The sequence below is a fragment of the Mus caroli genome, chromosome 16, assembly GCF_900094665.2.
Source record: "Mus caroli chromosome 16, CAROLI_EIJ_v1.1, whole genome shotgun sequence".
Taxonomy (NCBI): Eukaryota; Metazoa; Chordata; class Mammalia; order Rodentia; family Muridae; genus Mus; species Mus caroli.
Genome location: NC_034585.1, coordinates 31,696,829 through 31,712,819, shown reverse-complemented (window position 1 = coordinate 31,712,819; position 15,991 = coordinate 31,696,829). Strand labels below are relative to the sequence as shown.

Sequence of the window (15,991 nt, the reverse complement as noted above, 5' to 3'; positions counted from 1 at the left end):
GTCTATGGAGGAGCTCTCACCCAGTCCCCAGCATGACTGTCCCAGACTCTCCTCCCTAGGCCATTACCCATCCTTAGGGGAGGTCACATGTACTCTATAGCCTTGTTGACCTCTATGCTGTGGGTCAGAGGCCACACTAGATTCTAGGTCTTTTAGCTAAGGAACCCACCCTCACGGTCACATGTACTCTGTAAAGGAGTTTCTATGTAGTCACACCTTAAGCTTTATTGAGTACCTGGAGTTGGACTGATTGGACTAATTGTTGCCTGGAAACCTTTTCCCACATCATACTGTGTTTTAAATATGCTGACAATGAGCTACCTGGTATTAGAGTCCCCTAAGTCTGATGCAGATTGACTAAGTCAGTCTGCACTGGGTTCTCACTCTTACCTCTTCGCTTCCCCACGTGATCCCTCAGGGACCCTCTGAGGACCTCCTGGAGCTAGAGCTACAGGTAGCTGTGTATCTCCTGAGGTCCGTGTTAGAGACTGAACTCAGGTCTTCTGACAGAACCGGAAATGCTCTTAGTCACAGTGACATCTCTCTCCTTCCCCAGAGATGGTTTTTAAATGTGATTTTCTTAAACATTTCTTCCTTAATTAGTACATACTTATATTTTGAATATATATAAAAAGAGAAAAAAAAAGAGAGAAAAGAAAAGTTACCTATAACCCATATGACTCTTTGGTGTGTTTCCTTCCAGATTTTTTCTCTCTGTAAATATTCATCTATAAATATACTTTGGTATGTATTACCATTTTCTCTTAGTAGCACATTAGCATTTCCCTATTAATACACAATTATAAAATGGTTGTGCAGTGTTCCACTAGTCTTTCCTTTTGCTTTTTCTATTTTTGGTTTGTTACTTGACATTATAAATAAAGCAGTAGGGAGAGGCGTGAAAGTGAATTTGCAGAGGGAAGAAGAATATTTTTCTCTCAGTTTTCATGCTTTGATTTTAATTTTTTATCGTTTAAGAACGTAATAGATGCATACAATATATGCTGATCATATCTATCTGTCAATTCCCCTTCCAAATCTCCCAGGACTCTCGATACATCCCAACTTCATGTCCTGTATTGACAGATAATAGATATCTAGATATTCCACCAAGTGCTATTAGCGCTGTCTCCATGCACATTGATGTAGGTCCATCATTGGAGCACAGGCAACCTCCCAGTGGCCACACCCTCAAAGGAGAAAGACTCTCTGTCTCTCAGCAACCATTGCTTCTCAGCTAGCAGCAGGGCCTCCTTGAGCCCATCCTTTATCCACAGTGGGATTTTGACTGGTTTGGTCCTAACCACCACCAATCAAGAGGAAAGCAGAAGTTAAATTTATGATTTGGCTCCCAGCACCAGCCAATTAGGCTAAAGGCCACAGTATCTGCCCCCCAATTAGATTCTTGCTAGGCTAGAAACTCTCACCCTTCACTTGATATTTTCTTTAAAACCTTTCCCCAATATGTGTTTGGTGCTTTTCTCCACCCAAACCAGTCCTGTTAGTCAAGTCCCAAGCTCAACCTTGTGAATAGAGACCCTCTTGTGATTGTATCCGATCGGCTCCTGTCTGGTCCTTCAGGGTTCATGAATGTTTCACTGGCAGGTCAAAACAGAGGGGTATTCTAAGCATACAGATCGCATAATATTGAGTGAAAAAGACTAGACTGTGGCTGAATGTAGACACGAAGAAGGAAGACTTAAGGGTCAGACTGTGAAGTCCTTATACGTTAAGGATTCAAGTTACTATTCCAAAGGCAAAGATGACAGGTAAAGGTTTCTGCAGGGTGCTTCAAACTGAATGAAGTTCACTAAGATGACAGGGACAGTGTGATACAGGAGTCTCCAGTCTGCGGCACTTCCGAATCCTGTCAGTTGCTTGGTTTTTGCTTGTATTTTTGTCTGTTTATTTCTTTTCTTTTTCTTTTCTTTTTTTTTTTTTTTTTTTTTTTTTTGGGGGGGGGGGGGGGGGGGGAGGTTTGAAAGTTACAACCCCAAAGACCCAAATCCTGAAGGTTGAAATTCTGAAATCCTCAACTGTAATTCTAATTAGGGGACAGGGAAAGGCTGNCAAACTGAATGAAGTTCACTAAGATGACAGGGACAGTGTGATACAGGAGTCTCCAGTCTGCGGCACTTCCGAATCCTGTCAGTTGCTTGGTTTTTTTTTTTTTTTTTTTTTTTTTTTTTTTTTTTTTTTTTTTTTTTTTTTTTTTTTTTTTTTTTTTTTTTTGGTGGTGGTGAGGGTGGAGGGAAGGTTTGAAAGTTACAACCCCAAAGACCCAAATCCTGAAGGTTGAAATTCTGAAATCCTCAACTGTAATTCTAATTAGGGGACAGGGAAAGGCTGTTTAAGAGAGGTGTGCCGATTTGGGGAAATGGATAAGTGAGTTTGGAATTGTACATGGAATAATTGTATCCTTTCTGGTGCAATAAATACCTAGACACTTGCGGAGCATCGCTTGGGAGTATCAGTGAGAGAGTTCCCAGAGGTGCTCAGTGCCGGCTGCTAAGTAGAGAGGGCAGGAAAAGCGCATGCGCAATGTTGGCGGGCATCTTCCAGTGCTGGAGCAGTCAGGATCAGTTTTCCAATCATCTACATCTGCTTTCCTGCTACTGTAGATGAACTAAGTAGTCAAAGAGACTCCGTGTCCTTCAAAGCTTAAACCATTTCATACCTCAATCTCTATGGTGTACACAGCATTTGGGGGCAGGGAGGCAAAGATGGATGTGAGTCCTATCCCCAACCCCCAGTTTCTGTCCTTCTTGTCTCAGGGACCAACCGGTACGCATATCACTCAATGTCGTTCTCCAGCTTCGGGTCTTCTTTAGTCAACAAGAATAGCTAGCTGAAGGCAGAAGTGAGGTTAAGGTGTATTGATCCGTCCTAGTTCCTGGGCTCCAGTTCTCGTAATCTCTAATAAAATATTATTTGGGGCATAAGGGTGATAATGGTTTGCTAGTTCCTGTGTTCTTCAACATTCCTTTATGGCTCCCTTTGTCCATGGCTCTGTAAAGCTTCTACTATTTAAAAACTGGTTTATCTTCTGTTCCTATCCAGAAAAAACTGACCAAAGTCTATGTTCAGTATGAGGGCATTGGGAAGGATGGGGAAGAGAGGTCTAACAGGGAAGGATGAAAAGGATACATTTGAAAGAACATAGGAGGTAAAATGGTCCCAACTTGACCATAGGTTGGGGAAAGCAAGGGGTGGATATTTTCATTGCTCCTGTTTTGTGCGTTTTCTTCAGGGACAATTGACAACAGGGAAGCTATCGGGATCATTGTTGCTGCCCCCCACCCCCACCCCAGATATTTTGTTGTGGAAGAATGACAAACAGGATGCCTCTGGGGCATGTTGAATTATGCAGAGCTTTGGGATGATTCCACAGTGGACTGGGCCAGTGACTGGTAGTTGTGTGAATCTGGAACTTGGCAAAGATGTGGGCTGAGACGTCTCCTTCAACTGAAAGCTTCCCAGTTTGCTCTCAGGTTAGCTCAAGAAAAGCTTGCCTTCCACCTCTCTCCTGCTCCTGAATGCAAGGCTGTGTGCCCCCCCCCCAAGCTAATATGGAACAGCACCAATTCTCATTGTCATAATCCTATGGTTTTGGTTGTAAGCCTAGCCTTTAGCAGCTGAGCCATCTCTCTAGCCCCACAGTAATAATCTCATGGCTAGCTCTATGTCAGCACCCTCAAGTAGAATTTCCTATCTGTGAATGCAAAGGCTTTGCCTTATCCGGTGAAAATCTCGCTTGTCTAGTGAAATGCCTTGCATGTGGTAGGAATTTAAAAATCATTCAAGTAAGTAAGTTCGTAAATTATTTTGGGGGGTGCCTATGGTAATCTGGGGCTGCCAGCTGCTTGAATGCCCAAGATTCAGGGCCACCCAGAGCCAGTCCTAGGAGCCTGACATGGAAGTTTTAGTTCCTCTACTAATTTGAGTGTATGGTTCTACCTTTTCTATTCAGTCTTTTGTTTGTTTGTTTGTTTGTTTGTTTGTTTGTTTTTTGAGACAGGGTTTCTCTGTGTAGCCCTGGCCGTCCTGGAACTCACTTTGTAGACCAGACTGGCCTCGAACTCAGAAATCCACCTGCCTCTGCCTCCCAAGTGCTGGGATTGAAGGTGTGCGCCACCACTGCCCAGAACTATTCAGGCTTTTTATAACTCAGCTGATTGGACCAATGACTTTCCAAATTATTCATCTCTGAAGGGCATACACTTCTGTTCATGTCTGACCATATTCCAAGAGAAAACTAAAGTTACATGTATATGAAGGTCTGAATTTAAAACACAGGTTTAAAGCCGGATAGAAGAATCAAAAGCAAGAGGCTGTGCATAATGTCACTAGCTGGGAGCATGGTGAGCTCATGTGGGCTTGGAAAGACTTGAGAATTATTCTGTTGCCTTTCCCCAAGGCATCTGGTGCTTTCTGGAACCATTTCCAACCCAAAGGTTTTTTGTTTTTGTTTTTGTTTTTGTTTTTGTTTTTTTGACCTTTACAACTTTAAGACTCACTAAAAGCTTTGTAAGGTTTTCCCTCAGGGGAAAAAAATGCTCATGTGTACATTTCTGCAACATATTTGCACAGAATATCATCAGAGGCGCATCCACTCCAAGAATTTCGGGTTAAGATTCTTCTAACCTAATTCAAAACCAGCTGTGCAGACCCAAGAGTCCAGCTTCTGTTGCTTAACAAGGCGATTCTGGAAGTTATCAGCTACTGAGGGATGGTAGATGGTAGAGGGAGAGTCCCACAATTGGACAGCATCGAGGAGATAGATGGTAGGTCATGAAACACAGTAAAACAGAATAAAGCCATGGCTTTGCATTTTCTGCCAAAGCTCTAAATGTATCTGCAGCCTTCACTGTAATCAAAATAGCTTAATTTAGAGGGAAAAAGGGAACCCACTTCTTTTTTCTTTATAAAATCCTGAGTTTATTGCTTCCTGAATTTTTTAATTTTTTTATTTTTAAGGGAGAAGCACACACCATCTGCTCTGAGGATCTTCCGTTGACAGCCTGGCCAGGGTCATGCTAGGATTCAGAAATTGCTGAGTGTGAAAGGGGCCTGAGGGATGGGTCTGACGAGGGCATTGGCAGCAAGGATCAAGAGTTTCCACGGAATAATCTCAACACAAGCAGTTCGGGCGAGGGTGGTGGGGTCCTGTGTGAATTTTCGTACAGCTCCTTGTCAGTCACACCTTGCCCTGCAGGCAGCCTCTGAGGACTTGCGTCAGACCCATGGAGAAGCAGTTACCAGTGATCAAGTATTAAAACTTCATTAAAGTCTCTGTAAAAAGCCTAGTGGCTTCTTGTGTGTACCTGTGGCTTCCTGCCTTAGAGCTGTTTTCTGTCACAAAAGGAACACGCCTGAATAAAAGACCATGGATAAAAGTTAAACTTTTAGACCAGTGGTTCTATGGCCCCATTGGGGGAGGGTCACATATCAGATATCTGCCTATCACATTATGATTCACAACAGTAAACTAAAGTTATGAAGTACCAATGACAATACCTTTACAATCAGGGGTCACCACAGCACAAGGAACCGCATTAAAGGGTCGTGGCATTGGGATGACTGAGAACCACTGTTTAAGACAATAACAGACGTTTGCTGAGGAAGCTGCCTTTATGAACAGCAGGCAAAGAGCATCTTCACTCTCCAGACGAGCATATCGACACGTGTTCCTCATTGTCTCCTAGAAGTCCCCAGCAGAACCAGGATCCAAGGCTAATGGGCTAGATAACACCCTTTCTTTCCACAGCGGTCTTACTCTCTCATCTCCTCATTCTCCCTAGGATCGTCTCCCTTATACACTACTCTGCCCTAAAGTAAACCCAGGGGAATTTTGGAATCCTTTCTGGGGATAGGGTGTCCTATAGGTCACCTGTCACTGAGCATATGAGAAAGACAGCACAGTTTAAAAGTCACATGGACCTAGATTCAAATCTGTTTTCCATGACCTTGGGGGGAAAAAAAAAACCTCTTTGTTCTAAGACAGTTTCTTCATCTATAACACTGGATACTGCACAGAGTTTGTACAGTTCGATTCAAAGAAAAAAAATGAAATTGTATTTAAAAGTGTTTCCTATAGGCTTATGTATGTGGTAAATGCTGAATAATTATGTTATTATTATTATTGTATTCAAATATCATTGTGACCCAATACTTGAGATAAGCAAGTTGGAGAATGAAAGGTGAATCTTGGTCCCCAGTATCTGTTCACAGGCCCCAGTTGGTGGTCCTGTTTGGGGAAATTTGGGGAAATGGGATGGGGTGCAACTTTGCTAGAAGGACATCAGTGGGGACCCACTTCCTTAAGTTGCTTTTGGGCACGGTGTTTTATTATAGCAACAGGAAAGTGACTAATACATATGGCCTAGCACTGGAGGCCAGAGCTGTATTGCCCCTTGGGGTGAATGCTAATGGTGACTGAATCAGATTTGTTGGAGGACATGATTCTGGTGAGTATTGTTGGTTTAGCAAAATAAATAAAGGCTAGGAGGGAAATGGTAGATACCAAATGTTATCTGAGAAAGTGAACAGCTAGCGTTAGGGAGACAGCTCAGTGGGTAAGCCATCTTCTGCCTCGCAAGGGTGAAGGCCTGAATATGAATACCTAGAATCCACAGAAAGCTAGATGGGGCCGCATACATTTGTAATCCCAGGGTTTCTACAGAGAGTCAGGGGCAGGACATGACAGGAAACTCTCGTGGGTCAGGTAGCCTGGCAGCAAACAAGAGACTCCCCATTTNTTTTTTTTTTTTTTTTTTTGGTTTTTCGAGACAGGGTTTCTCTGTGTAGTCCTGGCTGTCCTGGAACTCACTCTGTAGACCAGGCTGGCCTCGAACTCAGAAATCCGCCTGCCTCTGCCTCCCAAGTGCTGGGATTAAAGGCGTGTGCCACCACGCCCAGCTCGAGACTCCCCATTTCAAACAGAGGGAGGGGCCAGGAGTTAAGACAGATTCCCTGACAGGCCAAAAAGGACAGGAGCCATGACTAATATGATTCTTTCTCACCCTGGGAGCTGAGACAAAAGCCTGGCATCTTAAAAGAAAGGCCTTGTGGGCATCTTCTTCTGCCAATAGACCCCTGCTGATAGACTGACTCAAGTTCAAGGTGGGATCAGGATACGTCTACATAACAGTTGTGGGCCAATAAGCCATCCTTGCTTTCTCTCAGCTGACCAACTCTCAGTTAGCAGAGAAAGACCCTTCAAAGACTTCAAAACCCAAAACAAGCAAAAGCAAAACAAAACAACAACAACCCGAAAACCAAACTCTAGCCTTAAGGGAGAAGCTAGGTTTCAGTTTCCCCAGTTTGCCCTCTGATTAGCAGTCTTTCCGATAGCTTGCTAAGTGTGTTTCCTCAACTTTGGAGAAGCCACTCAGCTGCTGATTTTGTTACTGTTAGCAAGTGTTGGAGATTTCTTTGTTGCACTTGAAACTTTCCTGTTTATTTAACTGGCAGAGAAAGCAAACCTCATAAAAAACCCTAGACTGTAACAAAACCAGGTGAAAGGCAAGACGGACACCCCAGGTTGTCCCCTATCACACACCACACACACACACACACACACACCTATCATCACACACACACACACACACACACACACACACCTATCATCACACACACACACGCCCCACATACACATTTTAAATTTTAACTTTTTAAATTATTCACTTTATGTCTAGCTCCCTGCTCCCCTCCCGGTCACCCCTCCCACAATCCTTTCCTTCTCCCCTCTCCCTTTCTCCTCTGAGAGGGTGGGGGCACCTGGGGTATTTCCCCCACCCTGGCACTTCAAGTCTCTGTGAGGCTAGGCACTTCCTCTCCCACTGAGGCCAGACAAGGCAGCCCAGGTAGAACATATCCCACATACAGGCAACAGCTTTTGGGATAGCCCCCACCTCCAGTTGTTCAGGACCCACATAAAGACCAAGCTGCACATCTGCTACGTATGTGTAGGGAGGCCTAGGGCCAGCCCATGTATATGTATGCTGTTTGGTTTGTGGTTCAGACTCTGAGAGCCTTAAGAGTCCAGGTTAGTTGACTCTGTTGGTCTTCCTATAGAGTTCCTATCCCCTTAAGGGCTGTAATCCTTCTTCCTACTCTTCCATAAGAGTGCCCAGGCAGCTGGGCGTGGTGGTGCACGCCTTTAATCCCAGCACTCGGGAGGCAGAGGCAGGCAGATTTCTGAGTTCGAGGCCAGCCTGGTCTACACAGAGAAACCCTGTCTCAAAAAACCAGAAAAAAAAAAAAAAAAAAAAAAAGAGTGCCCAGGCTCCATCCACTGTTTGGCTGTGCACACTTTTTTTTTTTTTTTTTTTAAAGAGCAACAATGCAACAATGATGTTCAATCACTTTGTCTCAACTGATGCCAACAGCGCCATCAGTAACTTCTTGTCTGTATACTAATCCACACACTTTAATTTCAGTCTAGGATCATGCTCAAGGCTACCAAAACTCAGTTTCTGTTTTCAGTCAGTTTCCCCAAGTGTAAAAAGGCCCTTTTCTCTTTATGAACGTAACTGTTACTTTGACTTTTGGTCTGGAAGGCAAGCAGGCTTAGTAGTTGTGTGGCCACTGTCTTCCCACCCCCTGCAAGTACACGGGTGAGCATTTCTGCTCTGGGAGAAAGGAAGGACCCGTAATGACTTTGCACCAATCTTCCTTTACCTTAAACGCTACCAGATACATTTCTCCCTAGTTTATGTAGAGATATATATGGATACAAACTAACGTGGCTCACTTGATCTTGAGAACAATAATCAGGAGGCTAAGGAAATAAGTCAGGATGAAGCGCATGTGAATCTGTGAGCATGTGAATCTGAGCTCAGATCCTCAGGACGCAGGACTAGCACAGTTTGTACTCTGGTTTATTCAAGCAAGCAAACGAGCGAGCGAGTGAGCAAGCGAGCAAGCAAAGGACACCAAATTGGGATGGGTGGGCAGACTGGAGGTGAATCTGAAAGGAACAGGGGGAGGATGGATATTCTCTAATTGATAAAAATATTCTCTTTTAAAAGGCCAGCCACCAATATAGGATTGGGGTTATGGGATAGGGGATGGAGTGGGCAAAAAGGGTGTTGGGGCTGTGCAGAAATAGGCAGTTGTTTGGAGATCCCAGCACTCAGAAGGCAGGAGGTTCTGTGTAAGTTCAAGCTAGTGCCATCTACATAGTGTTCCTGGTGGGTCAGTAAGACAAAGGGAGACCCTGCTTTAAAACAGAAAAGGGAAAAGAACAGACACAAAGCAAATAAAGAGCTGGAGAGAGAATGAGGAAGATTCAATTGGGACATCCTCTGGCCTACACAATGCACGCACGTGTACACACACACACACACAGACACACATGCACACACGTTCACATACTCTAATAATTGCAGCCTATTCATTTTCTATTTCCTTCGATGAAGAAACTCCCTTAAGAGTTTGTCAGAAGCCGGGCGTGGTGGTGCACGCCTTTAATCCCAGCACTCGGGAGGCAAAGGCAGGCGGATTTCTGAGTTCGAGGCCAGCCTGGTCTACAAAGTGAGCTCCAGGACAGCCAGGGCTACACAGAGAAACCCTGTCTCGAAAAACCAAAAAAAAAGAGTTTGTCAGGAGGTCTTGCTCTCTATAGGGAGAGGATGTTCATTGAAGGAATATATCACATGCATAATGTTTCACAAGAATCTATTGAAATGGCTCTTTTTTTTTAAAGATTTATTTATTTTTATTATATATAAGTACACTGTAGCTGTCTTCAGACACTCCAGAAGAGGGCGCCAGATCTCGTTACGGATGGTTGTGAGCCACTATGTGGTTGCTGGGACTTGAACTTTGGACCTTCGGAAGAGCAGTCGGGTGCTCTTACCCACTGAGCCATCTCACCAGCCCCGAAATGGCTCTTTTGAAATATTAATTTCTGAACCATCCTATTCATCCTTCTCAGGGTTCCTTAAAGCAACTTACATTCATACCCTGGTGTTAGCCTGGAGCTTTCTAAGGGAAGAACTCAGATACGATTTAGCTACGAATGCCTGGAAGCCTCCTAGTTTCCACCTAGGATGCCCACTTTAATGAGATCAACTAAGCAACCGTGCGAATTTTTGTTATTTATCTGAGAGTCAAATTCCATTTGACTTATATCTGGCAACCTATACCTCAATAAAAGTCGATAATAAATAAGGATGAACACGGTACAGACGAAAAGTGCAGCGGACGAGTGAAAGCCCGAGGGCCGTGATTCTCCTGTAAACCACACCCAACAATCACCAAGCCTCGTCACCTGCCAGCCCGCATTCCGAATTTGAAATCCAGCCTGGTTTTGACTCCACACATGTGTACTGAAACCAAGCTTTGCCGGCCACCTTTGCTCCATGTGCAAGTGTCTTGTCCCAACTGTTTTACATACGAATTCCACATGCTCCTGGCTAATTGTTTATTAGTTGTACCAGTCGTAAAAGAAAATTGACTTTAGATGGTGCATGGTGTTCAGCTATTCTGAAGTACAGCCACCTCTGTATCTTCCTTTAAAATTGCCAAAATTGTGCTTTTATTCCAGCCGAACCCTAGGGTTTTGAGTAAAGTCATTCACCTTGATTAAGCCATCAGGACCAATTCTGTTTGGAAAAACAGATATCTGGAATTAGTTTGGTTAACAATCAACTTAAAATATACATTATATATTCATATATGTGTGTATCACACCAAGTTAATTTCACTCCTCCTATCCCAAAGAAACCTCTTTTTTTGTATTTGTTTTTGTTTTTTCGAGACAGGGTTTCTCTGTGTAGCTCTGGCTGTCCTGGAACTCACTCTGTAGACCAGGCTGGCCTTGAACTAAGAGAACCACCTGCCTCTGCCTCCCAAGTGCTGGGATTAAAGGCGTGTGCCACCACTGCCCGGCTTGAAACCTTTTTGAAAAATAAAATAAAAAATTGTTATTCTAGTGTGTGTGTAGTGTATGTGTGCAGGTCAGAGGTCAACTTTGTGCAGATGGTTCTCTCTATCTATGGTGTTTTGAATGAGAAGGGCCCCCAGAGACTCATATATTTGAGCATTCGGTCCTCAGTTGGTAGAATTGTTTAGGAAAATACCATGTTGAGGGGCTAAAGAGATGGCTTGGGGGAGGTGTTCAGGGTGCACATTGCTCTTGCAGAGGGTCTGAATTCAATTCCTAGCACCCATGTTGGTTGGCTCATAACCACCAGCTTCGGGAGGGGGTGTGGCATCTTTGGCCTCCAAGGGCACCTGCACTCATGAGTGCATTACCTACATCATCATTAAAAAAACTAATAAATCTTTTAATTTAAAGAATTTTTTTGTAAAGAAAATATCCTGTCAACAATGTACTTAATACATTCAACCTATTTGGGCCATGCCAGCTCAGCCACACAGTACACTATATAGAGTATTGTTTGCCTGGTGATAAAGAGGCTGGTTGAGAGCTCTGACACGCAGCATCTGTCAGCATCAGGGTAGGTTACTAAACTGCAAATATTGCTAGCCCAGGAAATTGTATAGAGGTTCAAAAAATTTGAAATTTAGCTTCTACTGAACCCAAATGCTTTCACATCATTATAGAAGTAAAAAAAAAAAAAAAAGTAGATGAAGCTATTGTCTGACAGGGACTGTCGGCAGCAGCCTCACTCTGGACCACCTAGATCCACAGCCCAGTGCACCATTGCTTCCCATCCGCGAGGTTACTCACACTTCCTGTTCAATGTAGTTTAACATCCTGCTAACATGGGATGAAGAGATTTCCCCATCCACTTCAGCGATATACGTGTACAGAAACTGGAAGGTGCTGAAAGGAATGCGGGGTGGTCCTCCATCATGGTCAGAGGATAAAACTTCACACACTATCTTGAGAGTTTTGGCAATGGTCTAGAAAACCGTAAGACAAAAGAAAGGAGAAAGTCACCCTTCCAGGCCAGATTCCCGGAGATCAGTTTAGACTCAAGGAAAAAAAAACCCACAAAATTATCTCTTAGGAGTGAGAAGGGCCCAAGAGCTTAGCATACGTCAATCAATTCATTCTAAACATACTGGCCAATGATAGTCCCCTTCTCTCCTGGAGGAAATTCAATTTATAAACTGCTAAACACGTTAAGATGTTTGTTAAGTTTAATTAGAGTAACCTCTTCAAAGGAGAACTGATTTTTCACCCTACAAAATTAGCACTATCTTGGACCAATAAGATGGCTCAGTGAGAAAAGGTGCCAGGCACAAGCCTGATGACCCTAGATTTAGTCTCTGGAACCACATGTTGAAAGGGTTGCAGAATTAACACCCCTTTCCAGTGGGAGATCTCTCAGAGGACGGAGAGACTAATACAGGAAACAACTTTTAATCTTAGCACAAGTATAGTCCTGGTTAACGCACAGAACAGAGCTCCCCAGAAATCTCCATCAGCTTACGTAGTTTCATGGCCCCGAGTTACATGGTGAGTAATGAAACATGTCCCATGTTTTAGTTATGTTTGAAGAATAGGGAGATTTACAATGTAAAATCTTATTATAGACATCTCCAGACAGAACAGGCTGCTGTCCCTGGGTATCTGTTAGCCAGGGTCCACTCTGCCTGCCTGGCACAAGTGTACTTTCCCCGACCAGAGAACCAGAGCCCTCCTTTAACTAACTCTGTTCTGGGTAACTTAGTATTCCCTAAGCAAGTTTAGTAGATCCTTCTTAACATCAACTTATTATTCCCAGTTTTTCCTATATTAAAAGAGAACCAATTCCTGAAAACTGTTCTTTGACTCTGTGCACATGCACACATACAAGCATGGTAAGTAAATGAAAAAAAAAGAAAAGAAATTAGAATTTTTCTTATCCTTGAGGCAAAACCACAAGAGGGAAGAAGAGTTAAGAGAAGTATGCTGTCTCTAGAGAGACGGAGTCTCCTAAGATAAAAAAAAAGTTTCTTCATGGGGATCCACATAAGTAAAATCATCTAATCTCTCTCTCTCTCTCTCTCTCTCTCTCTCTCTCTCTCTCTCTCTCTCTCTCTCTCTATCTATCTCACTGTTCTGGTTAGTTCTTCTTGTCAACTTCACACAACCTAGCGCTACCTGGAAGGGGAAACCTCATTAGAAACATTGTCTCGATCAGATTGGCCTGTGGGCATGTCTATCTTTATGACTAACTGATGTAGGCGGGCCTAGCCCACTGTGGGTGGCACTATCCTTACTTAGGTGGGGAGGGGCCTGGACTGTATAAGAAAGCTATTAGCAAAAGCTATCAAGTTAGCAGCATTCCTCCATGGTTTCTGTTTGAGCGCCTGCCTTTACTTCTCTCAATGACGAACTGTGACATGGAAGTATAAAAGGTGATATGGATCTTTTCCTCCCCAAATTGACTTTGGTTAGAGTTTTATCACAGCATCAGAAAAAAAAAAAAAGACTTACACACCCTCCAGGGGTCAGTCAAGAATTAGTCTTGAGTAGAGAGAGCTAAGTATGCTGGGGTAATTAAGCTGCTGCTCTATGTCCTCATGTGACTAGCCAGGGAAGTCCCCTTCATTGGCAACTTTGTGGACATTCAACTGCCATCTGCTCCTTGGATATGATGACGGTCTACATGGTCCTTTTTTACTGAGAGGCCTAAGAGGATGTGAATAAATTTAGCTCATCTTCTTAGAGGCCGTTTTACTGAATGGCAGTGATTTTAAATGTCTTTTGCCCTAATGAATTACTATTCATTTTGAATTCGTATTTAAACTTTATTTCCATTTAAGAAACATTTTCTGAAATAGGACCTTCAATGTACAATTGTTTAAAAATGGTAAGCCATGAGATGAAAAACAACAACAACAACAACAAAAAAATGAAGTTTGTGGTTTTTTTAACAGGCCAGTTTTCTGGAGCTCCAGGAAAACAAACATTATAGGGGTGTGTGTGTGTGTGTGTGTGTGTGTGTGTGTGCATTTGAGAGTGTTGGTGGGAGGGGAAGGCCTAAGTATGTGATAGATCAACACAGAAGTGGTTTGGAGGATATTTGCAAGCATAAGTGTGTGTGCTGAGCTGCCTAATTTTGCCCACAGCATTTCCTACTTCTCTAAAGTATTTCTACCGCCTACTTCATTATGCTGTCCTCTTCTTAGGGTGCTGTTATAGGATGAACTGTCCTCCCCTCAGGGTTGAAGTCCTGAGAGACCAGATCTTTTGGGTTCATACTCCATCTTAGAGAACCTGACCTAAGGTTGAACTAGAATTAACACACTGGCACCTAGCACCAGTTTCCAGGTTACTCCCTAACAAATCTGCACCTCCAGGTTACAAGCCTGCTCCTGGCTTCCTAACAACTACCAATCAAGAGAAAAGCAGAAGTTAAATTTATGGTTTGGCTCCCAGCACCAGCCAATTATGTTAAAGGCCATAAAATGGCCTCCAATCAAATGTGTGCCAGGCTAGAAACCCCCTTGCTTGCTTGTTTGTCTCTATAAATGCTTGCCTGAAACTAGGCTTGGGGCTCTGCCTTCCCGGCCTGCGTCAGGGTTGGCACAAAGCCCAAGCTGGAACTTGTAATAAAGAGACCCTAATGCGATTGCACTGGAATTGGCTCCTTGGTGGTCCTTTGGTGTTGTTCCTGGCACAACAGTCCTAAGTCCTAGAATCTGAGACTGAGACTTAAAGACTTAATAGGAATGAATGAAATGGTGCACACCTGCGATTGCAGCATTCAGGAAGCTGAGGCAGGAGGCTGGACAGTTCAAGGCCATCCTGTCAGAAAACCAAACCAAATCAAAATGTCACTCAGCATAAGCAGTACAAAAGCTAATTAAGTCGCAATGGAATGATTAGGACAGCATGCCTCATGGGCAGAGTATGGCAAGAAGGAGACCTAAGCTGTACGGACTTAGGCTGACACAGAAGGAAGCCCCTCCTACGTCAGCAGAGGCGGCCTCAACTCTGGCCTCCAGAGCTGTTAGACAGTATGAATCTGTTGTGTAAACCACCTAGCGTGTAGTAAGTTGATAACACAGCCCTTGCAGCCCATAACGTACATTTGACCTTAAATAGTTAGTGATTATTCATACAAGCCTTTAGATTCTAATGTCCACATAATTAGAAAAAATATTTTATTTCATTTTCAGCTATTGTCTATGTATATCTGTGTGTATGTGCCTATGAGGTCAGAAGACTCTTCTAACAGGAGCAAAACCTACTTTTCCGTAAAAGACCATAGCTTGCTTGCAAAACAAGGAAAAGCGTCTACTAGACTGGTCTACAAGGGTGTATGGGTTACATGGAACGCAAGCCCTCTCCACATGGTGATACCTTGACTGAATTTGCTTTTGCTTCTATAATCACATGTATTAGACTCAGAAGGTTCAATACAAATCAGAAACCCATTGCTCACAGTTCTGAAAGCGAAGTTCAAGATCAAGGGCTGACAATGGCCTATTTTTCCACAGCATATCTCAATGTCTTCTCACACGGTGGGAAGGGCAAACAGCCTCCTTCAACCCCCGTTTATAAGACTCCTTAGTCCCCATGCCTGAGGATTGTACTCTCGTGACAGAAGGTCACACTCATACTACCATCTCTTTGGGACTTAGGATTTAAATATATGAGTTCAGTTAAGGCAAGCTGTCTGGTTACAGCACTGACCTGCCCCACGATTAAGCTCCCGTATGACACAAGCTGGAGTAGGCACTGGCTCCTTCATCCACCCGCAGCTTTTAGTACACAGACTATACTTCCAGGATGAGCTTGCCCTGGGTATTCTTTGACGGAATGATGTGGGCATAAGGCTGTTTTGATGGAAGCAGATAAGTAGGAGAGAATGACAGCTTGGTAGAGGTGAAGGACTTTATAGAAGACTTGATCCAACTTCCTCATTTTAGAAGAGATGAAGAAAGAGGTCCTGCCTCCCAGTTTGGGAGGCAGGCACATCAGAGAAAGCCTGCCAGGTACAGGATGTACAAACAGAAAAGGAGTCGGAATGTGGCTTTGCAAAGTCACCCAGGCCACTTCGAGCTATGGGGACAAGATGAT

The 15,991-nt window shown here is 43.6% G+C and overlaps 1 protein-coding gene and 1 long non-coding RNA gene across 3 annotated transcripts in view; one reads left to right on the top strand and one right to left on the bottom strand.

Annotated features, from left to right (window-relative positions):
* Nucleotides 1-3,261: 3,261 nt before the first annotated feature.
* Nucleotides 3,262-5,358, top strand: LOC115029543. The gene is made up of 3 exons (XR_003835102.1): nucleotides 3,262-3,491; nucleotides 4,591-4,784; nucleotides 4,978-5,358. It is a non-coding gene; the product is annotated as an uncharacterized LOC115029543 (long non-coding RNA).
* Nucleotides 5,359-10,415: 5,057 nt separating this feature from the next.
* Nucleotides 10,416-15,991, bottom strand: part of Ropn1 (rhophilin associated tail protein 1) — a 28,699-nt gene continuing 23,123 nt past the window's right edge. Inside the window, exons 5-6 of one of the 2 annotated variants that reach the window (XM_021185102.1) lie at nucleotides 11,702-11,877; nucleotides 10,416-10,610 (exon numbers count right to left, since the gene is read on the bottom strand). In XM_021185102.1, the coding sequence (XP_021040761.1) occupies nucleotides 10,544-10,610; nucleotides 11,702-11,877 (243 nt within the window). In that variant the 3' untranslated portion in view covers nucleotides 10,416-10,543. The remainder of the gene's footprint in view (nucleotides 10,611-11,701; nucleotides 11,878-15,991) is intronic. The other variant, XM_021185101.1, reaches the window with a different exon arrangement.